This window comes from Synchiropus splendidus, chromosome 2, assembly GCF_027744825.2.
Source record: "Synchiropus splendidus isolate RoL2022-P1 chromosome 2, RoL_Sspl_1.0, whole genome shotgun sequence".
Classification (NCBI taxonomy): Eukaryota; Metazoa; Chordata; class Actinopteri; order Syngnathiformes; family Callionymidae; genus Synchiropus; species Synchiropus splendidus.
The window spans coordinates 36,484,560-36,504,963 of NC_071335.1; the positions used below are offsets into that span (position 1 = coordinate 36,484,560).

Consider the following 20,404-nt stretch of genomic DNA (forward strand, 5'->3'; position numbering starts at 1 on the left):
CTCCATCTCACAATGAAGTCAAACAGAGCGGTGGATGAATGCCAGGAGTAATTAGAGAAAGAGAACACCCGCTCGTGCTGCAGCGACAGGCTTTGTTCGGTGAATGCAACAGTTGTGCGGTGACCACATGCTCTGGTTCTGCCCACAGCGCAATGACCTCCAACCAAGATACTGTCAATATGTTTTTACAGTTTCTCTGAAGCTGAACAAGCCGAGTTGTGTTGAGGCAAATGGGCAACATCAATAGCAAAAGCAAGAATGAGGTTGGTAAGGTGACAATATTGAGATATCAATGTTTCAGTGAAAAAGTAGTCAGTGATGCAGAGTGTCTTTGGGTCCTTTGGCTGAGTCAGTTATGAAGCCCAAAGCACGCTGCTTTAGTAAGTTGTAATGAACAGACAGTACAGTCATTTAAATAGATTTCTTTTTACCATAACAGACATAATGTTTTGTATTTCTTTCTCTGCAATACAGGTTATAACATTGTCATAGCCCGTAACAAAGCCGTTCCTGACCAAGGAGGCCTGATTATCTTGTCTATGGTCAGGTTATCATATAAGACAGTCCTGTGGTCTGAGTTGTGTTAAGAGTGTCCTGATGATCTGAAGTGTTAAAGGTGTTGAGTGTTGTCAGAGAACACTGGTCCTGACTCAGAACAGAATGTAGCCAATTGAAGCGGTCCGACAGAAACCAGGAAGCAATGGGGGAGAGTTCGACGTTGATTCAATTGATGATCACTAGCTTCCGTCGTGAGACGTAGATCTCATGTCTCAAATCCCATATGCTGTTGTCCCCATCTAGTCCAGTCCTTCTGGGGTCCAAGTGGCATGTGCAAACTTTAGTTCCTCAACCAATGTTTTGTTCCTGGTACAAAGTCATAATGATTATTCGCATGCATTATTGAGCATCATGTGAGATGTGAGACTTGGAGGATGAACTTCGAGGTCAGTGGTGGGACAGAACTCTACGTGTTGTGTGCTGCCTAAAAATTATAAGGGTGCACCAAAGACATTACGATCAACGCCAGGTTTTTTTGTCTCCATGTGAGCGTTCTCTTCAGATTTACAACCTTTTTGTGTGGAACCCGCTTCAGTGAGTGTGGGGAGTGGTGCTAAACTTGTCTTGATCAAAGCATCAGCATCCCTGGTGACACGACACAGGAGAAAAAAAGGCTTTTTGGAGTGTGGCCGAGATATATGGTGGCGTCAGGCACAAGTGGAACAAATCTCTGAGAGCAGATCGGAGGATTCCAATGGGAGTTTGGGATGCATCAAAGGGCTTTGTTTGGAAAGCACAGTATCGGTGGCTGAACACTTTACGGCACAGTGGCTGACCAGGCTCACAGGCTTCACTCAGCAATGCATTTGACTGGCTATGTATAGCTTCCTCTGAGAGCCGCATGTCCTCCCCTCCCTCTCAGGCAAAGATGCTGAGTTTCCCTTGAGCCAACCACATTTAATTGTTGCAATGCATCTTGATACATCAGACATCAGTTACGTCCTAATTGTATTTGTGCACAACAAGTCAACATTATACTGCTTGTTTTTTCCCGGCACACGATAACATTTTTGAAAAATATGCAAGAGACATACCAAACAGAATGGAACGGAAGACTGCAGGCAAAACAAGAAGTGGAGAACCAACACAGCTCTCCTGCAAGAGACTCAGCCCGACTCAGAGATTGAAAGTGATGAAACAATGTTATATCCTTAGCCAGGGGCCAGAAGAAGTGAAGTGAATAATGTTGGGCTGTATGACTAAAGCTAATGGGGCTGTGACGGGCGAGTGTGTGAGAAGCATTGACCGCAGTGTGATGAGGACTGCAGCTTAGAGACATTTTATTTAGTTTTGCAAACCGAGGGGCAGCCTGTCACCTTGCTCCCTGTCTCTCTGTAATTCATTCTTCAAAGCCGCATTACCTATCACCCACCTTCAGAATGCGTTTGGGATTACATGACTACATAATTCCAGGTCTTGACAGGCCAAAGAAATTGGCATATGAGCCCTGGAACGAGGTGTCAGCGCTGCTCCGGCGAACGGCTGAGTAACAGTTTACAGTTTGAGGAGTAATTTCCCAGTCTATACACACTAAAGATATGTGTGTAGGTGAGCGTGTGTGTACACTCGTGTTTTGTAACGGCAAGCACAGTTGCTATTTTTTCACTCTGTTAATATTTATGAGCCATGTCTGCATTGGCAGAGTGGCTCTGACCACCGTAAGTCAACAGGATCATTGTCTCCCGCCAAGCGAGACTCCACATCCAGTAATGGCTGTTTGTGTTTCACCATAACCCACTTTCTTATAATGATCCTTTTAGTTCTTTTCGATTGCAGAGGGTGTGGGAGTGTGTACACTGCAGCAACAATTATAACTGAAGCCTCTGAAGTTATGAGTGTTTTGTGAAATTACGTTTTCAGGTTCACACATGAGTTAATTATCTGTATCACAGTGTGCGCAAGGACGTGATGCTTGTCAAAGAAGAAGCACCGACAACAACTCGACCTTACATCTACTACCGTGCCAGTGATAGTAATGGTACTAATTGCCTAAAAAGTCCTCCTGTTAGTGTAGTATCCTCCTCTCTTGTCAACGCAGATACCACTCACTCACTGAAGGAAGCCTTTTCTGTGATATTTTAGTGTATTTTATACCTTACCTCTTATGTCAAACATGACCAGCCATGTTGAAGGATGAATACAAACTCCTTTATTGTTGTTCAATTGTTGCCGTGCCTATTGGGGCTTTTAGTGTACGACATGTAATGGGAGTTATTTATGAAATATAGCAGAAATAATGTTGCTGAACAACGTCATTTGAGTTTGACAAGCAGAAGAAAAGAAATGAAAAGCCAAATCAACCAAGAATCAAATGCAGTTGAAGCACCAAGGTTTTCAACTGCCACTGAAGCTTCTGAATGCTCAAGGTCATCTTTTTCCTCCTCCTGCTTGACTTATGAAATAATTCTGCTCAACACATTATACAGTAATATAGCAGATGTGCTGTTATGAGGGGATTTTGTGAGTTACTGTTGCGTAGTTGAAGCTATTAGTGTGATAGTACAGGTTGTCTTCTGTGCTACAATGGCTTGTGTGGACCGAGAGGTCTCGATAATGTCGGATAGTTAACCGCATAACCGACCCAATCCAGGTCCAAGCCCACAAGCGCTGCTCTAAGGCAAGTAAGCCATTGTTGTTTATGTTACCAAAAACAAGAAAAATCAGTGACCAAGAATTGCTATAGATATACTAGAAATAATGTAAATAAATGATCATTTAGTCATAATTCTTGAAATCATACAAAGTGTTGGTGCTTTGTCTACTATGATGTAAAACCTTATTTCATAGATGCGTTTGGTGATTTCACTAATACCTTGAATGTTTTACAATTTGTTGATGGTCCCTAACTGATGCAGGGTCGTAGCATTAGTGCTGTCTGAGAGAGTGTGTCCGCGATCAGTGAACCCTAATCCGCAGAATATCCACCTATTTTCACCATGGTGTTTCGTCGAGGCACCAGCGCAGCGGGAGACCTGCGTGTGACGATATGAACCAAGGCAGACGACCACTTCAGAGAACCTATGAGGACCACTGCATCTAATAAAACCAACACCAATCCAGACACTCGGAGTCGACCGTTATCAAAAGTTTCCTGTATTGAAAACAAGTTTAAAACTACTACCGTGAACCAAAGTCCACCAAACTCTCAACTCTATCTCACAACTGCCACGCGCCAGTGTCGTCTGTCATATGCCGCAGACCTGAAGAGCATGGCACACTGTCGCGGTCTTATCATATTCATGTACGCAAGTCCACTGCAGCGACTGACCGTGTGTTTATCGAATTTATCGTGATTTGCAAAATTGTCATCGAGTGGATTGTTTTTGTCGGTATATCGTGAACGATATGATATCGTCCATCCCTAGTTGGAACCCAAGTATCGAAATTGTTTTCATGGAAAGCTGCTTATGTGCGTGTCCTGCATGTGTGCCAGACATCACAGCAGAGGTTTTGGCTTCTCAAACCCATTGCCGTCATTAAACAAGTCAAACACATAAATAACCAGTTGAACAAACCAACACATCAAGACGATCACCCGTAACTGTCACTTCAATAGCATGTGTGTACTTGCGAGCAGTTTATCAGTACATTTTCTAGTACTTCTATTTTCCTAATGATCAGCCCCAGCCAGAGCAGGCAGGCTGACAACTGCCACCGTGGCTGAAAGAATGAATGAAGCAGTGCCACGTCATTGCTTCACCGCCCACGTCCCCTCAAAAGGGGCCTAGACTCGGCAGGGCACAAGACATGCTTGGGGATAAGGGACCTGTTACCGGACTGCCTGAGATGAACCTGCTCGGTGGAAACACAGCGTAATTGATCCAGCCTGCTTTTCAGATCCACACAAGCCAATTCTTAGAGGAAGGTTTGGGTTGAAATGATATGTGTCCCATTGCTGAATCAATTTCACCAGCCTGCTACATTTTCGCACTGAGAGATTATTTTGGAACAAAAATCAAAAGGCGAGCAACCGAATTCGAGCAACAGGCAGAAGCAGGATATGGCTGAATTGCTCTTAATGCTCCACGGGCTCCAACCTGTCCATCTGTCTAATTTTCAGTGCAGAAAATTGGAATAACAAAGCCTTCACAAATGCACACCCCCGCTGTCTTCCACAAAGGAGACACTGTTTATTGATGAGACAATAGATGTGTTTGCAGTAGGAGGCAGTTAAAGCATGTCTTTATTTGCACGCTCATCCCTCGTCATTATCGTCTCTGATTTTGCAGCCCGGTCACTTTCCACGTTCCCATGCTCCGCAGCTCCCTGCTCCTCAACCGAGGCCGATTTAGCACGATTTAGCTGAGCTAAAAAAGGGAATTATGAATTCCGTGACACTGTGTTTTGTGAGCCTCCCGCACAAGTGCTCAGTGGGAAAGTTTAATTAAGTTGAAGATGCTGTTTGATGTTTCTCTGTGACTGACGCCCACTGGGTCATCTTTTATAGTCGCTGCTGTAAGAGAATCCTCTTTTTCATGATGTGAAACCATTTTTCACTGCCCTGGTGATTGCCGTCATTGCGTCACAAATATCTAACAGATAACAGAAACACATTCAGCGTCGCGCCGGCTCGATTATGGGCAATCAAACACGAGGACAGCTCATACAATGGCTGCTTTTATTCCATGCTGTATGGGCATTCTTCACTTCCTCTGAACGAAAACTGCCACCTCGATGAAATAGAAAGAGTTGAAGTCATGCTTGGTATGTGGCGTTCGTGTATATGCTGCGGAAATGTCAATGCAGTTCACGCAAAAAGGCGGTTTTAGCGTGTCACGTCCCAAGTAGCTGGGATTCACTCCGGCCGTGCAGAAGCCCATAAGTGGTGGAGAATAGAAAATGTGCAGGAAAAAGGAACTAAAAAGTGACTAATAAACTTGAGAACAGTCCTTGACATTGGAGCTGAGGGAGAATGCAACACAAAAATAGCTTGAGGAAGAAACTGTACGACTTCAAAGATGCCAGGAATGTTGTGATTCCCATCACTCATCTCAGTCACTCAGACTTATCTAGCTATTTTAAGTCACGTTGTCTTCTTCATATCTGTTAATCATTATCCGTCTGTCCTCTTTCTGACTTTGTGTCGTTGCAGGTGGCCCGCAGTCTGCTGGCTCCTCTGTCCTTAGACATCGCAGGTGACCCAGATAATGAGCGGGCGTTAGGAAAGCAGCGGCTCAGCGTAGCCATTGGTGTCCTAGCTGGAGCGGCAGCTGTCATCCTGGTCATTCTTCTTGTGGTCACAGCCCGACAGTGCGGCGCTCAAGGTAAGAATGGCTATGAGGCTGGCAAGAAGGAGCCCGAGGAGGATTTCTTCAGTCCACCAGGGGCGCAGCCTCAAGCTGTTCGCGGAGGAACATCAGATCGTGGGCGCAAACCTCGGCGGGACAAAAGAAACGGAAGTGGCAACAGCACTGGAGCTGGCGGCAAATCCGACAGGTCGCTGTACAGCGGCATCGTCACAGTGAATGGACTGCGCCGCCACGCCAACGATGACGACGAGGAGGATCTAAGCAGTGCTAGTGAGCGTCTGGCCGCCCGCTATTGTGCTGTGGAGGGTGACCCCAGCAGCCCACGGATGGTCGGCAGCAGGAGGCACCAGTCCAGTCCAGATCTGGCAAGGCACTATAAATCCAGCTCGCCGCTCCCTGCAGTCAACCTACAACCGCACTCGCCACCAGCTGAGGGGAAGAAGCACCAAGCAGTCCAGGAGCTGCCACCCTCCAACACCTTTGTGGGCAGTGGGGGCTGCGTGGGGAGTACTGGATCCAGTAGCAGCAGTAGCGGCAGTGGCAACGCTGACGCCATGTCCCTGGGATCTGACCAGTGCTCCGAGTATGGTTGCCAGACCGGAACCAAATACAACAAACAGGTAAGAGATCAAACAACACGTGCCGGCCCTCAGACAACTCCATAGTCATGTTCATCTGATCTGTCTTTTCCTCCCCTGCTTGTTTCTCCTGTGCTGATATGCAGGAAGCTGACACACCACGCCACACATCTGATTATATGCTTTTTATCACATATTAGGCCTCGGTGTCTGTGTGTGTGCACTGTTGTGTGTCCTTGTTATTCTTCTAAGTCAGTGACAGGTCCCTGCTGTGCGTGCGTTTCGTAGTGCACGTGTAGCCGCCTGTTTCAGTGCCTGTGTTATCTGGCAAAACGCAGAGATCACAAGTCAACCCCAGCTGCCGGTCGCGACAAAATTTGGAAGAAATTCTTTGAATGCGTTCATTTGATCATGCATTCGGATATCTGTTTACATACCTTATTTTATTTTGGTTTTGTTGCTGTTCAACTCAACAGCTTTCAACTAAAACTTTGTCACAGTGGTGTAATATAATTCAAAACAATATGTACGTATTTGAGTAATGTGTCATTGCTGTTAAGGATGCAGGTGATGTAGGGGCTACGGAACATTTGCTATTAAGCCATGACGGGGGAAATGGATTTGTTAAAAACACAGCGCCTAACTGATCATTGGCCAGTGCTGTTTCCACTTTGCCTTTTACAGTGCCATATAGGACAATTTAAAAAAATCAGAATCAGAAAAAACGTTATTAATTATAGGGAATTTGTGTTCATAACATGCTCTGTACTCAACATAATCACAATAAATAATCACAAAAAAATAATATTATAAAGTGCAAAAAAGCTGTACAAAAGAGCTTAGAAACCATGTGAACAATGTGCAAGAAAATGTACAATTTTTTCAGAGATGTTTTTATTGCCAAAGGAAGAAAGGACCTCCTGTGGCGCTCAGTCTTTGAGTTGGGTCGTCTCAGTCTGGGACTACCTCGTGGAGTCTGTGCTTCTGTATTGGACCAGGAGCTCATGAAGGGGGTGGGTGATGTTGTCCACTATATAACTTATATAGTGTCATGACTACATATTTGTCTTTGGAGAAATGGGAGAATTGTCCGTGTCCTAGGTAAGAAATGAATAAATAAAACAGTAAAAAGTGCACATATTTACGATGACGCTGCAGCATGCCCTATGTCGGTAATTCACAACACAGCAGTGAATGGTTTTGAGTCAAATACTTCCAAAGACATAGCAATGGCAAACAAGAGGCAGCATGGCCCACAAGACACTGGACCAACCAACGGTCAGCATTGTCGACTCATTTTGGAATGTCAGCTCACCCCTTGTAAGAAGCCCAGGCCTAAGTTCTCTGACCAGCACCAGAACATTTATCCCCCAATGGTGAAAAGTGCTGATTTGGTCATTAAAAGGGAAGAGAGGAGCGTCTTACGCTAATCAATTCATACATGGGCGCCCTGATCCTGCTCATCACACACACACACCCGCCGGTCTGCACACACAAACACACACACGCACACACACACTCTCTTGAGGTTAATCCATTACAGAGTCAATCCTCTTAATCTGCCGTTCCCTGGGAAAGAAAATGCTTACTGTTGGAGTTTGGTCTTGGTGCTTACGTGCACTCAAAACACGCCAGGACACATAGAGAGACGCGCCGACACACAAGCTGACAGCCCAATGAATTATTGATCACAGGGGGTAATTAACTCGTCTTCTCTAGTGGTGCGCCACCTCTCCCCCACCCAGCCCATTCCCCCAAAATATCATGCCTCCATTTATGCTTCCTTGCGGTTATGGACGGATACGTGTGTCTGCGACCGCACTTGTGTCTGCAACTGGGTGTACGCTACGCCACATTAGCAGGTTGAGGTTGGTGGTGAGAGGCTGCGCGTGGGGCCCCGGGGACGACTAAATTCATGTACATTTTAGATGAGAACGCCAGTGGAAGTGCAAAGCGGGCGACACTCAAGATCAGGAGGAGCTTAAAAAAAAAACACGTTCAGACATATTTACGTGTGATCCTTAGTGAGGAGAAAATCTGCTCTGATAAAGGACGGAATTTGCAAACTCAAAATGTCTTTGATTTAGAGGAATGCAAAGACAAACCAGTGGCTCTGGTGATGTGTACAGCAGTCATCTGATAAACAGCATTTTACTGCTGTACAGAAGGACACAGCAGAGAATCACAGATACGAATTTGTTGTATCTCTCTCCCCGATTCAAGGTGTTTGTTACACACACTCATAAGAAGCTCACAAGAAACTGATAAATGGTAGCGTAGAAAGAAAGTGCTATACCCATTAAAACCTAATAAGTCACTGCTGGAGTGGTTGTTATCAACAGACTCCTTCAGAGGAACCTCTCTAGATGCGTCTTCTAGCAGGCTCAAGTTCCGACCTCGACTCGGTCCTCTGCTTCTGCCAATAATCGGTCACTATGCAAAACAACAACTTCTCCATCTAATTAAATGTCCCGGAGAGCTGGAAGGTCCGAGGCGAAGCGGAGCTGGAGCTGACTGTGCACTTGTGTCGCAGACCATGTTCCCGTTTAAGGAGATCCATCTTTATTGTGAGGGGAGTCACAATTGTCCTGGAATCAGCATGCGCAGGATTACAGCGCCACGTTTCTCTACAAATGAGTTTCTATATTTGGAGCTATATTCGCCTCATTGTTCCCAAAGTTAAACAAGTGGGAGACAGTTGATTCGGGGCGGAAAGTCTCCTTCGACTATTTATTTTATTAACAAGACATTTTTTTTCCCATTATGTTAATTACAAATCATGCAAATTTAAATGAACAATTTTCTTGAAAAAGTGATTATTATTTGGTTCTTTGTGTGTTTTTTTTCCCTCATTTCCGAACATGCTTGTAGGCTGGGAGGATTTGCTGATGGCGGGTGTGTGTGCGGAAGGAGAGCCTCGCTGGTGAACGGCGATATAGGAGGGAAGTGGCGAGATGTGGGTCATCAGGATACCCGTTGGCATCGGGACACATTAATGATCGCAGCAGTCACATGGCACTGCAGTCAATATGGACAAAGTGGCCCCGTTCTGCCCTCCAACCACAGACAAATGCACAAAACACATCCCACTGCAATTGTGCTGCCCTGTCTAAATGTTTCCATCACAGAGGCCATTAATGTCTCTCAGATCACATGTTAGCGCAAACTCCGAGCCCGCAGGAAACTTTTGGTCCTCCATTCTAAACAGCTTTTTTTACTTAGTGCTGCTGAACTGTAAGATATTTTTTAATGGTCATTTTGTATTTATATGTCGTGGTTCCGCTTTACATTGGGAAACATGGATCACCATTAGTTATACTACGTATTCATATGGGTGTTAGCAGCCTTTTTGAATCTTTTTTGATCACTTTCTATGAGCATCTTATTCAACATTATAATATTTTACCCAACAATTGTCACCAAAAATTCACAATAAACAACACCGAACTGATCATAAATACACAAGTCATTAGTTGTTTATGGTTATGTGTTCCCTAACCTATTTTAACTTTGCACATAGAGATTCAATTTTGAGATCATGGGAGTTAACTGTATCAGACCAGAGCATTTGTTGAGTTTTGCTTTTTGTGTTTTGGAATAGGAATGACCTGCAAAAAGTAGTAAATGGCACGGTTTCTGCCAGGATTTTTTGAGACAGCGGTGGAGCGGCACACGAACGAAACAGTGACTCAGCAGGGAAAGTTTTGACATTTACTGAATTGATGAAAAAAACATGAGTTTCATCAGGAGCAAATCTCTCTCCAATCAGCAGCGGTCCATCTCTTCATATGTCCGTCCGGAATGCGTGACCTGAGTTCCGCAAGCAAAAAACTTCAGTTATTGTGAGGTTTCTTTTGGGATTTTTCCTTGAAAAATGTGCTAAAAACTGTCACATTCACATCCTTCTTCATGATGCGTTATGTGTTTTGTGTATGTGTTTCCACTTCATTTCAATACATCTGATCATGAAAAAAGAGATCATTCTTCTGATGGCTTGGCAGACGTCACTTAAGTCGTGACAGTGCACTACGCTAGTTTACATCAAGTGGAAACCCTGAACTGATCTTTGTCCTGCAAGGAAAAAAAAAAATAATGTCCTTGTTTGTGGATAATTATTGTAAACAGTGCTGCTATAAATAATGCTACTATAACTACCAAATGTCGGATTCCCATCTCCTATGAAGCTGGGGCATGTATTGTACATAACGCATGTACACTGGATCCATTCAGAAAATGGGAATAGAATGTTCTATTCTGCACTGTTTTTTCAGGAGTTGTTATTGCACATGGCTTGTGTGTTTGTGTTGTATCGTTGTATCACTCCAGGGTAGTGCAGGCAGTGTCCCTAAATGTGGCTAACAAATCAATATGAGGATAGCTGTGTGTGGGAAGTGTGGTCAGGGTAGGTCAAGATGGAGAAAGCAGACTTGCTGTGACAATTACTGTCAGAAAATGTCAGAAGAAGTTGCTGTTGTGCGGGTAGTGTTTAAAATCCTACTCTAAATGTAAATTTTAGAAGCTCTCCGAGTAAACATGGAACAAAATGTTGTTTGTGTCCCTATTTTATTGGCTCTGTTTTCCATCGTGTCTGTCCAAAGAGGCATGCATCAACAACATAAAGGTTCACACCAGTACCAGCAAGTATCAAGCTGAGCTGCAAGCCACTCGTCTGAGTCAAACAATGGAGCAATAGGCTGATGTCAAAAAAAGGTGTGAATGCATCAAACTGAGCATGAGACACGGGACACAAAATCTAGCTCAACAAATGCATTATTCGACTGGTCTTGAAAAGAATATTGATCCATTTCCTTTTCCATAAATCACACTCATCGATGGCATCATTTAGCAGGCGGAGAGCCGTGCTGCCTCAGGATGGCATGCAGCAGCTTTCACCTGCCAAACGCTCGCACCGCTGAGGAGGATGGATCACCACGTACAGTCAACTCTATTATCTATTTCCATTCATTACACTTGTGTTTGGAACAGACAAACTATTCAAATGAGTCGGCGTCCACACAGTAGGCTTCACAACTGTTAGGCTAGCTGGAGAAGGACGCCTCATTTGTTGTTTAAAAAGAGTGCACAATTATTGCCACTGTGTAAATGTCATGACCCAGAAATAACCTATAATTGAGAGTAAACACATAGATTGATTGGAAATTGCAGCACTTGGACTCAGGCATCAGATACCACACTCCAGTGGCCCCAGTCCTGGGATGAATCCATAGGTCCTATTGTGCAGTAGCGCTCATAGCTGCTGTACTAAGAGCCCAAATGACTTGACTGTGGCTGCCGTTGTCCTCAGACAGAGGAGCTGTTTTGATGTAAAATTCACTCTCAGATAGGAATCTCAAGAATGTAGCCGTTCAGTAGCAGCGTAGAAATGGCCCCATACTCTAGTCTTTGTTGACGGTGTTTCACAGAGGAGCAAAAATGTCGTTTCCAATAAATTTTCTGATACACGAAAATTATTATACAAGGTCATAATTGGCACTACTTCATCGACAATGTGCAATGGCTTTCAGTATTGTGCTGTACAATATGTTTACACAACTGTACTTTTTTTGTCTTCAGCTTTGACTTTGACTCTTTGTTCGTAGTTTTGTTCAGCCTGTGTGTGGGCATCAATCTCCACACTTTGACACACTCACCTTTGTGTCTCTCCTGTGCCACATTGACCGCAGTGGGAAAAGAAAATCGACTCAGCCTTTTCGCTGCAGCAACTTCTTCTTTTACTGTAGTGAGCACTTTCTCTTTATGGATCTGTGTATGTGGGTGGCTGACAGTATGAGGTGCCACAAAAGCTGCAATCGAAACAGACGCGCGCTCCTTAACTATACACACACAAACATAAAAATCCCAATCAATGCCTTGTTTATTGGACCGCAGCGTAAAGAGGTGGGCTCCCAAGACACGGTATGTGCTACTACGTGAAGGTCAGCGCCGGACCGGCCTCGCACCAGAATGAGTTGATGCATCGAGCACAAATTGGAGTGACTAGATCTTGCTGGTGTTAGCCATCTAATTTGACTGGATGTGGGTGAAGCGATTAGGTCTACTGGATTATAAAATTGAAAAGCAGCTTTTCATTTCAGCGAAATCCGTTCAGGATTAAATATGATGAGCGTCTGTCATAACACTCTCAGCTCCGTATACACAGGCAAATGAGAGCACGTGCTCCTTCCTGGATAAATTCAGGTCAGTGGGGTGAAGGCACCATCAAACATAGCTGGAAAAACACTGCGCCCCTCCACCCTTTTATTCCGTAATGCCACGACCAACCTGTAACCTCTTGTCACCGTGACGCTAGACGCTGATGCATTTATTAAGGTCAAGGCAAGTTCAGGTTGCACAGTCAGCCATATGCTCCTGGGTGTAGGAGGTGAAGAGGTTGGCAGTGACTGAGAGGTGAGAAGGGAAAGGTAACCCTAAGTAGTGGAAGCTGATCTATGGAGCTGGAGACAAGAGGTGTATGCTGAAAGATGAGCGTCAATGGGCATCAGCGCTGGAATACGAGACTTAAAGGGAGAAGGGAAGCCTATTTGAAAAATTAAGTGTGTCTTCAGAAGCCTCAGAAAAGAGTTTTGTTTGCTCCAGATGCTACAGCGGAGGCGGAACACAAGCTTACCTTGTAGATATTGATTTGACATTTGACCATGATCATATGGATACGTTACAGCTGAATGTGTTGGCTTGCCGAGTTCTTTGTGCCTCCTGCGCAGGTCTATTGATTCAACACAAAACGTTCACAGGCGCGGTGTGTGTTTGTTGATAAATCTATTTATATGTTTTTATAAATAGTAGTAGTGACGGCAGGGGGGCTAGCGAGCTGAGATGCAAAGGGGAAAGGTCTTTTAAATGGGGATTTAAAGTCATGACAGATGGTTCTTCCATCCAGGCTGAAGTTATTTGCAGATACTGTCGATGTGAACTTAGTAACCACTGGGGTGCACCAATGCCTGCCATTGTCGCCTTAAGAACACTGCATCTGACTCTAAACGGAGGCAGATTCTGTCACGAATATCTCGGTGGGATCATGGTCCTAGATGGAATCTCATGGATTTATTTCTTACTCTCCTTAATCTTCTGGTCACTTTAAATCATTTACTTCACTTGTTTACTGATCCGTAATGAGCAGCCGAAATAGACGATCTATTACAGTCAGACGTGAAGGCAACAGTATCTATGGCAGCACAAGGTCGCGCGTGTTCTGTGTTGTCCCTGAAATCGTGCACCCGTTGTTATAGTGATCTGATACTGTTCTCTTACTTATTCATACCTGCCTCATGTCCATTATCGTAGGGCCGATAATGGGTATTTTTTTAATTAATGGTCTACACTGGAGAAGGGTGGTAGCACAGTCGTCTTTGTGGACGAAAAGATGTGTATTTGCTCAGCAATAACATGGCTGAATAAATCCAGCACAGCTCCTGACAGAGGACAGCTGCTGAGCTTCTGCTGTGTTGCTTTAACCACATGCCAGCATGAAGGTCTGGCACATGATGGGGCCTCTTCCTCATCCTCTCCACTTAAGTGTGTTTGGATTAATTTCAAAATAAAATGAAGAGTAGTAGTGGGGGACTTATCGAGGGCAGTGTTGGGGTTAATTATGAGATGTGACGGGAAGTCTGTGGAATTGCGTGGTCAATGACACATTCCTGATGCTGCTGCTCCCAGATGAAAACTATTTTCAACACATTACTTGTCTCTCTTACTGAAAGTGACGCATTTGCTTTATCATTTTCGGCTGTTCACTTTGAATCACCGAACCATCTGGGGGTGGTGACTGTCTTTGCGGGGCTGATAGGTAGGAAATGGTGAGGCCAGCGTTTGCTTTATTGCGTGTTACCGCAGCCTGTTTGAACATGTTAGGAGTCAGTCAGGTATGTGCTCAGCACGGACAGCGTGTTAATCACCAGCCTTCCTAAGTGGCCAAGCGTTTCCACTGGAGTCAGAGACAACCATGACTCAACAGCCACCACTCGTGCCAGTTAAAGTCTGTACATGCTGGCGAATGAGACTGTGGTAGATATCGAAGGGTGCTTAGTTAAACTATATCTAGTTGGAACATGGCCCTCGTGTCTTGAGAGGAGTGGGGATAACTGTCCATTTAGTGGACATCGGAGCAAGACGCAGGATGAAAATAATTCTCTCTGTTTTTGTCTTTTGATCGTTTTTAATTTTTTTTTCTTTTTTTGACAAGACAAGTACATTTGACTTCACAACATTTATGGAAATCCGTGCCTTTTATTACAATATTTCTGATCGATTCTGATGTGGCAAAGTTTCCAGTAGCTTTTTGCTTCTGTCAGTATTGAACCCCTGAGGGATAATTTTGAGAATTATTTTCATGCGTGGGCAGTGTTGCATTGACCAGTATGAGATGTTAAAGTAAAGCATATGTTATCCAAATTCATATTTATATTTAGATGTGTTTCGTCTATCTATTTTACTGTTGTAGTGCTTATATTTACATGGCATTTTAATGTGTTATTTTTGGCATTGCCGAAGGCAGCCATCAGCGTTGCATGTTGACGCGTTTCAACTGAAGCAGCATGTCCGGCGTATTCTGATGACGTGGGCAGCCATAGAAAGGCCCAGGTTGGGGTTAGGTGTGACATGGGATGACGCTCCTGTCATTCTACAAGTAACAACACGTCAACTCCAGTTGAAAGCCTCTCAACTGCCGTGTGTTTCAGTGACTTCCTTCCACATCTCCCCCATGCCTCGTGCTACCCCATCCTGCACACAGTGGGCCTCCAATATTCCGCTGTCTCAACGTCTACATACTACGCCATGGGGGTGAGGATGGGACGGCTCAAGACAAACATTAGTTGCTATAATTTTGTCTTCTATTTTATTTGGGACTGCAGCCCAGCTTGGTGGGCATGTAACACCATGTTGATAGACTAGCATTATTTAAACTCCTAATGTCAAATTGAGCTTTATTCCTTTGGTCACATGGAAGGAAGAGATTCCACTGAACATTGGTTCAAAAGTATGGTCTCGCTGCGCTGTGAAGAAGTGTCTTGTCAACACCACGTTTGAAGTTAGTTGGACAGGAAGACAAAGTGAAGAGAGATTCACAGAGAGTGAGATTGCAGGAGACAAAGGAGGACAAATTGTCTGTTTCCTCGCACATCAAGGTCGGCCAGAGCTGGATGTGACTGGAAGTCCCCTGTCAGTCTTGTTTACAGCCCCAGATAATACATACAAGCTGTTAAGCTGATAATGTTACTGCGTTAGCAACTCACCGCCTCTACGTTTGTCTCACGGCCTTGGCTAAAGAGCAGGAATGCTGGAATGCTATTCCCACACACTTGTGGACAAGCTGAGGCAGGGAAGCCCGCACGTCAGACACTTGGGTGAGTGACTTAAACCCAGACAGACTTGTGTCTTGGGAGACACACTTGTGGGTGTCAACAGGATTGTACATAATTACACGTCTTGACAGATCCTTAAACACACATTTTCCCTGCAATGCAGACAAACCTCTGCAAGTATGCCATGACACACAGGCGGAACTTGAAGTTTTCCGGTTCTTACATCAGTTGCTTCTCCGTTCCCTCCGGATCGAAGCCCTGGCACACTCTGTCTCCTAGAATCACACACATCTCGCTTCGCTTATAAACACACTGCGTTTGAATGTGTGGCTCACACACACGCTTGAGCACGCACAAAGACTTATATTGCACACCCCTCACTGAGACGCTTCCTTTTATTTGCTTTTCCAAGCCTCGGCTCGGTATTGTGCCATTCTGAATTCAGCTCCTCTGCCTTACGACATTACCCTAATGGCTGTCTGTGGGCTGAGCAATATTAGCCAATAACGCTAAACAAAGCCACTCTTTCTCAAACTGGACAAGGATTCTAGACTGCTTAGTTGCCCCCTGACTGGTTTTATCCACCCACACAAAAGAATCCTCCGTGCAGTAAGTGGTTTGGAGTTGGTTTGAATAAAATTGACTTGAATAGATTTTGAATTGGTGCGAACTAATCCGCACAAAATAGAGAGGTCAGACTGAAGTGTGGCTTGATGACCAGCAAGTGCGTAACCCAGCTCAGCTCAGTAGATACAACGGGATGCGAGACAAACTTTCCAGCTATTTGTGTCCTTGCGCCAAAAACTCATTTGTTAGCATTGCAGTACATTAAAGTCCGTGTTTACAGTTTGGCTCTGGTTCTGTCTTGTTATTTTCTCCCCACCGGGCAGCCCGCTGGATCACTGTGTCCCCGGGGAGGAAGTCTTCTTGGCTGCACAAGCAAAATAAAATATACTAAATGGCACCAAATGTTGTTAAAATGAAATTGAATACAGCATGTAATAAAATCAAATAGCTCGGCTTAATTTACTGAAATGTAACAAGGAAGGAACGTTAACAGGATTAGGTTTTATGCTGTTGAGGAAGTGAAACGCAGATGTCTCGGCAGCTCCAGTCCCTTTTTTAACTACTCACGCGATTTACATAATTCAGTAATACCCTAGTAATAAACTGGTTCTGCGTCAGACTCATCAAGGTTCAACATGAAGAACAAACAGCTTGGAAAGTCATCATGGCAGAGGCTGGAGGGCCACCATGCTTCGCTCTTCCCTGGAAGTAGGAGCCCTCTGGTGGGGAGAAGGTCATAGACTAACAATATAAAAGATATAAAAGATTTTCCTGTTTACTAGCTACATAATATTCAGTCCAGTTCAATACCAGGGGTGTCAAACCCAATCCAAGGGGCCAAAACTGTAAGCGCAGCCCAAGTTTTGGGCCACTGTTATTGAGTCTGTTACAGGAAATATGGGTCTGGAATCCGCCACATTCCCGAAATCGACTTCCCATCTGTCATTGATTTCCCTTCAGTCTGGTCTTTGGAAATTTTCAGAATCATTTTTGGCAGTTATAACTCATGTTTGCTGGAAAATAGCATCGAAAATGGCCAGGGCCAACATTCATGAATGTAAAAAATCATTTTTTGGGCTAAAAATTGATTGTTTACCAGAAGCTCTCTCCTCACCCACTGGAAGTGATCACATTAAATTTTGCCAAGGCCACATCAAGTGATTTAACAACCTGGAATCTGCCCCTGAACCAAGTGAGTGTGACATATGTGTTCTCTACTGTTTAAGCACAGTGCGTAGAATAACTGAGATAATATACAGTACTAATGGTAAGTAGGAACTAAAAAGGACCTGGTGGACTGAATAGAACCAAACAAGTTTGTCACTCACGACCACTGTTCCAAAAAATATGAAAAGTGGGACTCAGAGGCAGAAATGATGAGAGCTGTTCTTCATTCTCACGCACAATATTTACAATGTATTATGGGCGATTGGAATAAACACAATCATAAATGGACTCCTCTGGATCTGTTTTGAGGTCTTGATACTGTAAGCGTTTCAGGAGTCAACATTAAATGCGGGGTCGACACGCTTGGCGAAATGCGGTCTTTTACAAGAGCTAAATGAGCACAACAGCCAAAGACGTTTCCCTCACAAGCCGAGCCATAAACAAACACTTGGCTGTAAACTTGGAAAAGCCCTGTTCAGCAGAAACCAACAAGGTTGTAAGCGTTGTCACTTGACCACATGATGAAGGTTAGAGAAAATCACTGCTGTCAGCTTGTTCTCGCAGCATCACGCCGCCACCATAATGGTTTTTAGGGAGCGAGTGATTAATCCAAGAAAAGAGGCCTTTGGGACAAAAGTGCTCACTTTCGCACATTTGCTAAAGTTTAAGAATTAGTGAAGAGAAGTTGCCTGCGGGATGCACTGCTTTTGTGGACACCTTTGCACTCGAGTAGGTGTGTTTCATTTCTGCTTTGGTTTTCAAAAGGTAGGTTCAATTACCAAGCAGGAGATGCCTCCACTCTAGAGCAGAGAATTCTTAAACGCTGGCTATTCCACCGAGTACCCGAGCTCCTGCGATTTGTAACTCACCCAGTTAAAAAGTGTCCCTCTCCAAGCCTTTATTCCTGATGTCTGTTCCCCTAACCCACCCACCCACACACCCTCCTCCGTCTGTCTTCCTTTTGATTGATCTCCCTGTTCTCCCTAAGTGGCTTCATCGCTTTTCATCATTCTCCATCTGGAAATGGAGGCCCATCTTTTTAAAACATGTTTTTAATGGTTCCAAAGTTTTCTTTAATGACACTTAATATCTTGAAATTTTACAAATGGCTCAACGCGCCCGCTCACTCCGTTTTCTTCCCATGCTTTTCATGATTATCATTGTGGAAAATTAATCACGCTTCCGAGGAATACGCCTAAAGGTTTAAAGATGAGCGCCGTGGAATATTGTTTATTCATTTTTGCTTCTGGCAAATTATCGCATATTCCTCTCTGGATATCAGCTTTTTAGATCTTTAATGAGTGCAGAAGACTGCCCATGCTAGTTCTATAGTCCAAAGCCAATGTTTTCGCCCTGGGCTGTGTGTAGCCATCTGTTTCAGGATTGTAAGGAGAAGATAGATAAATCTGCTGATCGAGATCAAGATAGAGGAAGAGAGTGGGAAAGAAGAGATCAAAATACATGGAGGCGCAGGAAACATTCCTGCTTAGTGTGGGAATGCTTCGTCTGTAGAGGACTGTAAGGAAGCAAGTGAGTTGCTTATTAAAAATGCTAATATCCCCTGCAAACCCTTTTGAAATCAGCACCGTTGAAAAAACGGTGACATACGTCAATAGAATCTGCTCGGCCATCTGAGGATTAGATTTCCCACTGGCTACCGTTTTGTTTGTGTTTGTCCGCATTTAGCAGCTCACCCTCTCCTGACAATTTGTTCTTTTTTTAGAGTAGACCCACAGCATTGTGCTCCAAACATGTCTGCTGTCAACACACTTTCAATTATCCTCTTAAGTAGTCCACATTTTGAGGGTATTAACCCCGTAGGGGGCTGTTCATTACCAGACAACATTTTCTTAAAAACACCACTGACATGGGCATCTAAGCTCCGCTAAATGATTGAATGGTTCATTCTTTTGACCGGGACGTTCTCACTCTCATGGCGTCAAATGGTGAGCGTATTCAAGTACGTCTCATACTGTATTACCGGGCAGAAACCGATTTATATTCGATTATCTTATTCTGAACGCTCTTCTTTTGTTACTGTGACTGAATTAATGTGTTCATGCAATGGCAAAAAATTAAGGAAAAATCGGAAAAAAAATATTCTGGCTGAGATTCTCGGTACTGGGGTTAATACCGTACTAGATGAAGACATCAAAATAAGACAAGTAAAGCGCTAAAAAGGTGATTTAAATGCCATTAAAAAAGGGTAAATCATTCATGAGGGAAAGTTTTTTTAGTAGTATTCCTGGCACATTGCTGTAATTTGGCGCACTATTATCAACTGCATCAATATCAAATTGGTTCATGCTAAATATACTGTGATTTTTAAATGTACTGTAACTTTGATAAATCCATCCACCTACTGAAAACGTTGCCTTTTTTAGTCCTTTATTTTGGGAGCATTCCATTAACACTCCTTTTCAAAGTATCAATGACTTGTATAAATCACACATGAATTATTTAGCAGCCACTTCTGTTCCACAAATGCAAAGCTTTTATGCGCAGAGTGTCAACCACCATTAAAAAAAAAGAGAGACAAACAAAAACACATCAACAACAATTGAAATGTTTTAATCAAAGTCATGCAAATCCGTCAGCCAATTAGGGCTCCAAACAGGTTTCCATGGGGATGAACTGCCACCCTCTAATCTGCCAGATAAAAAAGAACGCTCACATCTGAGCTGACAACCTGAGAAGAAACTCTATGTGTCCCTATCTGCAAACAAACATACTTTCTAAGTGGGGACCCCGGACAGTTTATGCGTAGCTGTGAGTCACAAACATTATCAACAGTGAGATGAGAAGCAGGGAGAGAGTGTGTGTGTGCTGACACGGTGATAGTGTATTATCACTGTGCTACCGTACACACTCGCTCATTGAGCGGTCAGTCTTTTTTAAGAGCATGAATAAAGCTTTGGTCACGGTGGCGTGTTAACATGAAAGCTTTCACGGCCCTTAAAAG

The 20,404-nt window shown here is 44.0% G+C and overlaps 1 protein-coding gene across 2 annotated transcripts in view; it reads left to right on the forward strand.

Moving 5' to 3' along the window:
• The window catches only part of LOC128753487 (protocadherin-7-like), a 55,122-nt gene that overhangs the window by 7,693 nt on the left and 27,025 nt on the right, over window positions 1-20,404 (forward strand). For both annotated transcript variants that reach the window (XM_053855234.1, XM_053855235.1), the window contains one exon: window positions 5,651-6,427. In XM_053855234.1, coding sequence (XP_053711209.1) covers window positions 5,651-6,427 — 777 coding nt within the window. The remainder of the gene's footprint in view (window positions 1-5,650; window positions 6,428-20,404) is intronic.